This window comes from Hesperophylax consimilis, chromosome 4 (assembly GCF_061612785.1).
Source record: "Hesperophylax consimilis isolate HC1 chromosome 4, BYU_Hcon_1.0, whole genome shotgun sequence".
Lineage (NCBI taxonomy): Eukaryota > Metazoa > Arthropoda > Insecta > Trichoptera > Limnephilidae > Hesperophylax > Hesperophylax consimilis.
In genome coordinates this window covers 22200160-22210580 of record NC_142839.1, presented here as the reverse complement: position 1 = coordinate 22210580, position 10421 = coordinate 22200160, and the positions used below count along the sequence as shown (strand labels likewise).

Genomic DNA, 10421 nt, shown 5'->3' with positions numbered 1-10421 from the left:
TTAATTGTTTATAATAACATTTATTTTAATTCTTTGATTTAATTTATTTCTTTTCAGTTAATTATTATTCATATTCATTTAGAGTTAAGGAGCCCTTAAGGTGTGTGAATAGTAAATAATATTCTTAATTTGCACAACAAAAGGTAGGAAACAAATCATTACTTCGATATAAATAAAGGGTTAGAAATTTTACACAATTGATTTACAACTTTGAATTTTTAGAAATTAGAAAAGTTGTTAATAGCCAATTAAATATTATTAATAACCACATATTTCTTTCTCTTAAATATTTTTCAATTGATAATTATTTAAATTTTTTATTATTTAGACATCTCAGTTACTCCTTGATTCTGTTATGTTAAGTTATAAAAGTTTTTAATAAATGTGATTCGAAAATTTAATTTATTTTATAAATTAGTTTCTAATAATAATAACGAATAAATCATCTCTCATTATACTATTTCGGTCTATAGGTACTTTTAGGTTATTCTTGTCTATTATTAAATATGTTATTTTTTATTATATTTTGAATATCCGGACGAAGAAACCTTTAGTATCGAAACATGTTTGATTATTGCGGTGTATACATTTTATTTTCATTTTCATATAATTAACGCAAAGAAATTTTGCGTTTGTGAAGAAAAAAAAGAATTGTGATAAAGCCATATTATAAAGTGTCATGGTAAGCATTTTATTTGCACAATTTTTGGCACTTTTCACAATTGGCATTTTAATAACCATAAACCAATGAACAAGGTTTTGCTGTGTACCTTTAAGATTTATAATATTAAATACTGACGAATCCGACCAATTAAATAGGTTCTGATTTAGATAGCTTCCTTCGTAGAGTTGCTTGGGTGTCTGAAAAAAAGGTTCCTTAATTATTTATTTATTTATTAATTTAAACGCCCTGATGGGATTTTACATTATACATAGTTTACATAATTTACTGCATAATACAGTGATAACAGACGGTTTTTATTTTTAAAACATCAACACAAAAATAAAAATAATTTAAAGTTCACAACATTTCTACAAGAAAACAACAAATATACGCAATCGCTCTTTTAATATGCTACATAAAAAGGTCATTCAGGTATCTCTTGAAAACAAGCAAAATTATATTAAATATGTCGATATTTGAGGTGAATTTGTTTCCAAGTGGGTGAAAGCGAGAAATAGGTACATGTATGTGATAGTTGGTACTAAAGTTATTGTTGCAGAATAAAATATTTTGCCTAGTTTCTCGAGTAGGTACTCTGAAATCAATGAATTGCAGGAGTTCACAACAGTCTAGTTTGGTGTTAATAATCTAAAATAACAAAGTTAGGTCATTTATTTTTCTTCTGTTTTCTAGGGAATGTATTTTAAGTGTATTTAGTAAGAATGTATAGTTTATGTGTTGAATAGGTTTGTGTAATTTGAAGTTAATAAATCGTAAAAATTTAGGCTGCACACGTTCAATATTTTTTTATATGAATCTGGTAGTATGGGGACCGCACTATTGAATTGTATTCTAACGAGCTGCGTACTAGGGACAGATACACGATTTTTATAACCTCCAACGAGTTGAAGTCTTTGATGGTTCTGATTACAAATCCCAGTGTCTTCATAACTTTGTAAGTTATTTGATGTATGTGATTAACAAAATTTAATTGAGCGTCAAACATAACTCCAAGGTCCCGAATTTCGTTGACTTTTTCTAAGATTTCGCTTGCTATTGTGTATGTGAATAATAGAGGGGTCTTTGTTCAACCAAATTTTAATGTCTTACATTTATCAATATTGAGAAATAAGTTGTTAGCTATACACCAATTATGTAATTTTCCGATGTTTGACTGTAAGATTTACCTCAGCACGGGTAAACAACACGGTGAGGCCAACATTACTGAATTAGAATATGAAATATTGTAAAATAATGTATCAACAATAAAAAATAAATAAAATAAAAGATTAGGCAATCGCTTATACTAGATATTCTTTTGTACAATTTGATGTCATCGGCAAAAAGCAGAACTTCTACATCGTAAAAACAATTTATGGTATCATTTATTAATATAAGAAAGAGAATGGGGCCGAGGTGACTCCGTTGCATGAAATAACTTAGATTTGGAATATTTAATTTTGACAAATAAAATTCTGTTAGACAAGTAACTCGAGAACCAATCCAACAACTTGTCTCTCACGAAACATATATTAAAATGTGAAACGATATGTTAATTTGTATTTTATTACCTTTTGCCCTTCGGAAGTGAGAATTCAAGACTGTTTCGATAATATCCACCCATTCCTGGACAGTGGTTCTATTACCGATGAGTGTGTATCGTTTCGGATTATCAAACTTTTTAAAATAAACTTGGAAGGACCCAGGTGAGTTACTTTTGGGATCTGTTTTACCCAAACTGTCGAAGCTAATTGAGTCATGGTAGTCGAACAGTTTTCCATAATTCTAGAAAATATTAATCAAGGTATTAGATGTTTTCATTCGTATTTGTAGTTTTATTTGGGTAAAATAAAATAAACTGGTTAAGAATACGATCTATCACAAAAAATTGTCAGACGTACCTCAACGGAGATAACGGTAAAGATAATCATCTTCTCAAATAAAAAGCATGTCATCTCAAATGCTTGATCATTGCTATCAGTTACGAAGAAGTTATTTTGTTTTTGCAAACAACCCTGAGCCATTAAGTCAACCTGCAAAAAATAAACACTTTAACGTTGTATAAGCAAATTGTTAAAAATATTTAAAATTATCATAAAAATGTAGTGTAAAATGCATGACCTCACCAGGGGCATTTCTCTTAGCTTTGGTCTTGAAACCCATTTGAAACCGCCACGCCCATCTCATTATTCTTATAGAAAACGAATAGTGTGGCTAAAAGCTCAGATCTCATTGGTTAGAGTAAAAGGATTAGTTTGATCTCTCGCTCTCTACCATAGTGACTTGTGTAACAGAAAGAGAGGCCAAAATGGTTTCGTTTGACCGTTTTCAGATGATTCAAACAAAATGAGAGTGGTTCATTTATGCACGCGGGTTGTCATTTGCTGTCGTAATACTATCATTTTGCGTCGAAAATGTTGCTTGTTAAAGTTCTTCGTGATAAAATTATAAAGCCAGTGAAGTGTTAGCGAGTTACAAGTATATTTTCAACCTACCTACGTAAGTTCAAGTTTAAAGTGAATTGACAGTTTTTAGGTTATTACGTAACATACTTGGCATATGTCTTCCTCCACAACGAATAAATGTTATTTATTATATCGACCAACTTATTCATGTTATTGATTAGTGTTATCCTGTATTGTCTTATTGTTTTGGTGAAATTAAAGTTTTGAAACATATGTAACCATGAGTTCAAAATAGGCAGAAAAATGTCGGAATTCATCGTCGTACTGTCGGACAATCATATTTTGGAATTTTTCTTGCAATTTTGGGTTTCTTCTTCTCAGATTAACAAGTTTCATCTTAAGGAAATAAACTGTAAAAGTTCATTTTCATAGTCAGATGAACCGTGCCCTTGGAAAACATTTCGACATTTTTCTGCTTAAGGACATTTTTATTTTTATAATAGTTTTTTTGGGCTAGTGAATGAATAGAGTAGGCTGAGAGCAATTATCTTGTCTATGGTCGCATCTTTTTTTAAATGGCCTTGAGTTTCCTCTACCTTGTCTACTGCTCTGCTCCGCACGGTAGGTACTGCTTGTATATCTGTGGTTAAGTACTGTATAATTCCGTAACATACAAAAAGCCCGAAGATATCGATCTAGAGAGTGGTATATTTATGGACCTCACCCTCACGAAAGGACACGTTACTTCCCAATCCCCACAAAATTGTTGCTTTATTAAACTTAGCAAAAACTGTCAAAAACATGAAATCAATGTTTCCTTTGTTGATGCTGGGCGCAACCTTGGAATAATAGACTGTAAAAAGAGGTCACAATGGTGCTACTCGAGGCATCGTCTGTTGTATATTTAAGAGATTATTTATCAGTGAAATTACATAAGATTATTACCGATAGTCTTGTTCTCTTAAGTAGTAGTTAATGGTCCACTATTGTTAAAAAAAACCGAAACAAGTGCAACGTATCCAAAACGCATGTGTCCGATATTGCTATAGTGTCTCGAGGTGTGAGTACACGAGTTTCTCGCCTAACCTCTATCGGCATAGAATGTCAAATATGTCTAACAGAAGGGAGTTACATTAAATGTGTCAAATGTACAGTTTTATGAATCCCTGTATCACAAACTGCAGTGGTCCCGTGACTCTCATACGATATGGTACCCAGAAGAAACCGAACTGATGTTGCGGGAGGCTTAGTTTTTGTAGTACCGGTTTTTACCGGTATAACCGTGTACAGCTACATTTTCCTATACAGTACGCTAGGCAGTGCGCTAGAAAAGACGTATTTTCGGCTGATATGAATTTTTTGGTGAGGGTTGTTTAGGGTGCTCGTGGTTTTTGCGATCGCTTTTTTTCGTGAGTAGCTCGCGGCTATGAAATTTTGAAAACTTGCACAGAAACTCTTGAAATATTAAAAACGGCCTCCAAGAATGATGCTACGGGGAAAACTCAAGTTCCTGAAAAAATCGAAAACTTGAGAACCACAAATGTTTGTGGTTCTCAAATGAAGAATAAAGGTAATTAAAAATCTAAGCACCCCACAACTTCAGTTCGGTTTATTTTTAGTATTCCCTCGTACACGCCGAAGATATCATTGACTGGTTCTCGCAGACATAAAACTGCTGTACTTGAGGATATTCACAGCTATTATTCCTCAGTAATACAAATGTCTATTGGAATATCGACACCACTGCAGTGCTTCAAAATGGTTGCTAACTGCACAGTCGGCCACACAACAACATAATCGATAGAATTTAAAAATACCCATTGATTGTTACCCATTAAATATCATTTCAATGATTCAACCATTTTAAGTTAAATATTAGTATAAGTTTTTCGCAACTACTGTTTAGAAGATATGAACACAGCTACAATGAATACAACGTATCAAGGGATGTGTTTGACACTTTATATAGATCATGATCATATAAGTATAAGTTTTTCGTAACTACTGTTTAGGGGATATGAACACAGCCACAATAGATACAACGTATCAAGGTATGTGTTTGACACTTTATATAGATCATGATCATATTAGTATAAGTTTTTCGTAACTACTGTTTAGGGGATATGAACACAGCCACAATGAATACAACGTATCAAGGTATGTGTTTGACATATTATAAAAATCATGATCTTATTAGTATAAGTTTTTCGTAACTATTGTTTAGCGGGTATGAACACAGCTACGATGAAAACAACGTATCAAGGGATGTGTTTGACACTTTATATAGATCATGATCTTATTAGTATAAGTTTTTCTTAACTACTGTTTAGGGGATATGAACACAGCTACAATGAATGCAAAGAGTTCAGGAATGTATTTGACACTTTATACAGATCATGAACTTATTTTTCTCACCTTAGAATACCTGATGTTTTCCAGAACCGATTTAATTTCATATTTTTTCTGGACTTCCTCTAAAATATTTTTGGCAGTGGCTAATTTTTCCAATATTAAACAAGAATCTTCTGCCGGTAACTGAATGAGATTTTCAATCTCATTGATAAACAAAGTAATACTACGCAATGGCCGTAAGAAAAATATGCACAGCGGGTTGTCTTCCATAAGACTTGTCTTAATGATGTTCTAAAAAAAATAAAAATAATTTAATTTCAAAATAATGTAATCATAATAATTTTCTGAATACCTGCGTATTTTTAGAATTAAATTACCTCACAGAAGTGTCTATATTGGTTAACTACCACAAAACCTTCGGATTCATTCTTTATACAAATTTTTTTTTCGTAATGTATAAAACTTGGTTGCTGTAAAAATATATTTAAAAATTAGTTTTATGTGAAAAAAATTCTTTGTTAAAAGTGCATGGTTTCCTTTCGAAGACATAAATAATGATAGCTTATAAAGAAGCCAAGATTTATCGTAGAATGCTTTCAGAAAATCAGTTTTTTCGATTACTTACAATGAGTGAGATTAAGAAATGGACGCTTCGATGGTTTTGGCATGTAGAGCGAATGAGCAAAGAAATGAGTGTAAGGAGGATATATGATGCAAATGGTAGCAGAAGTCGGGGACGCCCGAGGAAGATATGGAACGATCAAGTGAATTGGATACTCGAGTCGGGCCATGTCAAGAGTCAGAATAATAGAAGAGTATGTATTAGCCGAGGTGTGAATGAGGCAAGAAGTGTGTGCCAAGACCGAGTTGTTTTTTGGTTCGTCCTCTCTGCCTACCCCTTCGGGGAAACGGCATAGTGGTAAGTTAGTTAGTTAGTTGATTACTTACATGTTCAATAAACACATCTGCTAAATCTTCCAAATTGTATTCAGCCATTCTAAGAGCTGGGAGCAGAATGTTGGAGTGAAAGTTATATATATATTTCATGTTTTTGAAGATTTGCTCTTGGATTTGCCAACTTAGCGGCCCCTCGACCAAAATTTTCAAATTTTTTACATATTCCTTTTCTTCTGCAATAAGATTGTCCACAAAATCCATGTATTTTTCCCTTCTTATTGGATCTCTGTAATTGTAAATGTATAAATATGCAATATTTTAAAAACCCATAAAGATTTCTATAAAAATTTAAAGCATTTTTTTATAAATTTCTCTATAATGTGGCTGTAGGACGACTTATTATGGTTTATTTGAAAAGAAAGTTATATATTTATGTATGTTGTGAGATTGGTCATAAAAATGAACGAATAATTTAATACGGATATCATGATAATCTTAAACTAAAAGATTTTTTGCATACTTCTGATTACTGGGCGGTATGTTATCTTCAGGTTGTTCGACCAAGTTATCCGTTGTTTTAATATTGGATGGACGAGCAGGTGTTTGGCTGGTTTCTTGAATCCGAGATTTTTTTAAAAACAACGTATGTGTATTGGTTGCTTGTGTGGAAGTCTCGTCGTCATCTGAAAGTTATTAACTTTATGTCAGTCTCACACAGCGCTATACTACTTTTACAATTTAGGCTTAGCCTATACAGATTATACACCTTCTAGTCTCACAGTAGTCACACGTAATTTATAATCTTCCTCTCCCTCTAGCACAGGGGGGAGAGAAATTGTACGTGGGGATGGAGAGAGCACGTAATATTTTAAATTTTTATGGGATCTGTCACCTTGACAGCTCGGCAGCTCCCTAATTTATCTGTCTCCCTCGTAACACACAATATATGGTGTAATAACATCAATTTCAAATATCGCTTGGCTAATAGATCACGGCTTATAATCTAGGCCACGCCCACACGTATAATTTATATATGATAATACAGCGCAGTGTGAGACTAGCATAATGTTGGTATGATAATGAAACTAATTTCCTCAGCGGTCAGTAGGCACGCACGTACTTTTGTAACTCACGGCACGGCTCAAAACGGCACAGCGATCCGTAGACGTTCATTGTATGTCGTTCGTTTTTATAATTTACGCCGTTGTTGTGAACGGCATTTAGTGCAGTGTTTATTTCTTAGTGCGGAAGCCATAGTCTCTAACCAACAACGACTGTGACTTGTGAATTTATTAAGATTTAATAAGACAAATTACTAGAATATATTGGCAATAATTGCTTCTACAAGTAAAATACTTAAGGATCGAATTTTATAAGATTTGTATACTAAATTTAGATCCAGATAAGTTTTCAAATTATTTTTGATTATCAATGAAAACATTTGATTAGTCACAACACCACATTTAGAGGCTGTGTTGTTATTTATATTTTATGTACTAACAACGGGGGGTGTGATGGCGGCTCAGACTAAATCATCTCTGACTTTCATTATTGAATCATGTTTTGTTTAACAGTGCTTTCACACATCAAAGTATCCTTGATAACTACGCTCTCATGTGTTGACGGGGAGCTGGAGGTCTAGCTCGGACGATCGATATTTCCCCTATGTCTATACGATATTGACTGAATTCGTGATCTATGATCAATTGGCAACATTCACGAGTGCGGTCAACGACGAAAGAAAACCCGCCAAATCTAACGCCGCTCCTTCGCTGTCAATTAAATATCGGTTGATTATTGACATACGCAACTTTGTTAATAATGTCGTTCTTTATGCAAAATTATTGTCGTATGGCGAACGGAATAATGTGTTATATATTAAATTTAAAAAATACTTAAATAAAATTACTGGCTTACTAGCGAATGTAATCGATTCGGGCCAATGGCCCTACACTTGTTCGGGCGAAATTTGTTCACCTAACAAGTTGTGAATAAAGAACTCATTAACGCCCTTTTTAATGCTAAAAAGTAAATACGGACTGTCACTTTATTTCATTGTATTTATTTGGTACAATACTTATATTTTAGTACATGATTTGATAATGTAGGCCTCACTGTGTGCTATGTTATGTTTGTATTTCAATTCAAAATTTATTAACATTTTTCGTAACAGCATGACGTTTGATGTTTCGGAATGTCGAATTACTTTAGTGTTGCCAGTATATATAAATAACCTTCAATATAGGATTGAAAGGCCGAACTACCAACGATTTTCTATCAATTTAACTAGCACAGTAGCCTACTGATACGCCAACTGGGGAATGCAATCCCGGTATACCGGGATCCCGAAATACCGAGATCCCGCAGACATTTTGCGGGACTAATCTCGGTCGAAAATTTTGCGGGATCTAGCTGGACTGGCGGGATTACAGAGAAGCTTCTACAACTGCATCGACGTCCAGTTCTTCCACATCGGCTCATTGTGAACCTCAACCATCGACAAATAAAATCACTGACCATTTTTCAAGCGAAAACAATACCGTCGAAAAGAGGGTATCACGAATGATGTCTAAAGATGGTTTACCATTCCGAGTTTTCTGTACCTCGTCGAATTTGCGAGATCTTTTTAAAACCCGGGGTTTTAACTTACCAGCATCGTTTAATTCAATCAAATTAATGGTTATGAATAACGGCAAGACACTGAAAATGATGGTTATTCAAGATCTTTTAAAGCTGACAGAGAGCAACTACAGATTTACCCTCACTTACTCTGAATTACTTCGAGTCCGGTGGATTAAAAGGCACATACCTTCAATTCACTTACAATGCTCTAATGACTATTGTGCCACCCAGCTTGGAAGCTGAACGAGCTTTTTCAGCCGCTGGCTACCTTGTGTCCAATATCAGAAGCCGTTTATCAGATGACTCAATTAATACTTTAACTTTTTTACGAAGCTATTTCCAAAATAATGTTTAATAAAACTCATGATGCTCATTGTAAAAGAATATTGTTTATCGTGTGAACGTTATTATTTAAATTTAAGTTTCAGTTCAGTTTCAGTTTCAGTGCCGGCAATTCGGGCGTTTATTTTATTTTCATTTGTGTACATAGATTTCTTTTACCCACCTCACTAGACAAAGTCTGTTTCGAGGCGGGTATGTTATGTAAATTTATGTCTTATCTTATTCTTTGCCAATTTATGACTTAAACTTTACCTATATCTAAATAAAGGCATACCTATTAATAAATCATTTAAAATGTCCCAAAGAACTTGTTTAATTATAGGTATACATTTAAAAGTCTAAAAACAAGGTTGGTAGATCGAGGTATTAGGTCTTTATTATACGATTGATAAGATATCTAAGTCCACTCTGCTGGATCCCGCAAATACCTGGATCCAGCAGGACTAAGATTGTTCAGTCCCGCAAATACCTGGATTGACATTTTCTTGCGGGATTGCATTCCCTAACGCCAATATCGGTAATGCAAATTGACATAAACTGCCAACGCTGGCAGTTCGCAAATGTGAATTAACGATAGACAGCTACGTAAATGTAAAAAAATACTTATAAATTGACCACTTCGAATTGGAATAATTACTTACATATACATTCGTAGTACGCGTTTACACTAAAATTGATTTAATTGGTTGAATATTTAGTTATGACTAACAACTTTTATTAATTCATATTGGAACGAAATCAACCGATGGCGGCTCGTCATCAACTGCCCATAGATGACAGATTTCGTCAATATCGTATTGACATAGGGCCTTGTGGATCGGTATAAAATCATCAGTCATCGCTCACGCACTCAATCGCGCCCATCAATCCAACTTTGTAATGTTATCGATTTCACTGTTCTAGACCCCCTATAAGTGTGCTACGTCAACGGCACAGCGCGCCGCGGACGTGGTTAAGGTTAACACCAGGTCCAGTCGAGTGTGTTTTGTTTGTGTGTCTCAATTGTGACTAACCAAATCGTTTTAAGATTAGGGTTTTAAGTTTACCAAAACATATGTTGAAAAGTCCAATATTTTTTTTATACAATGTAGAGAGAGCTTAAAGTTAAAATAAAAAGTATTAAAATCAATATTAGTACT

At 33.7% G+C, this 10421-nt stretch overlaps 1 protein-coding gene across 1 annotated transcript; it reads right to left on the bottom strand.

Moving 5' to 3' along the window:
• Positions 1-639: 639 nt before the first annotated feature.
• On the bottom strand, positions 640-5642 carry LOC149424358 (uncharacterized). Its single transcript, XM_089631295.1, has 4 exons — positions 5485-5642; positions 2566-2697; positions 2236-2449; positions 640-861 (listed from the first exon to the last, which is right to left on the bottom strand). Exons 2-4 carry the CDS (start codon positions 2686-2688, stop codon positions 812-814), a joined length of 387 nt encoding a protein of 128 aa, XP_089487421.1. The 5' UTR covers positions 2689-2697; positions 5485-5642; the 3' UTR covers positions 640-811.
• Positions 5643-10421: the final 4779 nt, after the last annotated feature.

What these genes read in the sequence shown, in the direction of transcription:
- LOC149424358 (XM_089631295.1), bottom strand. Translation starts at nt 2,688, where the DNA reads ATGGCTCAGGGTTGTTTGCAAAAACAAAATAACTTCTTCGTAACTGAT. An exon ending in TTACCGTTATCTCCGTTGAG is followed by an intron (nt 2,450 to 2,565) that starts GTACGTCTGACA and finishes AATATTTTCTAG; the next exon opens with AATTATGGAAAACTGTTCGA. An exon ending in TCACTTCCGAAGGGCAAAAG is followed by an intron (nt 862 to 2,235) that starts GTAATAAAATAC and finishes CCTTTTTTTCAG; the next exon opens with ACACCCAAGCAACTCTACGA.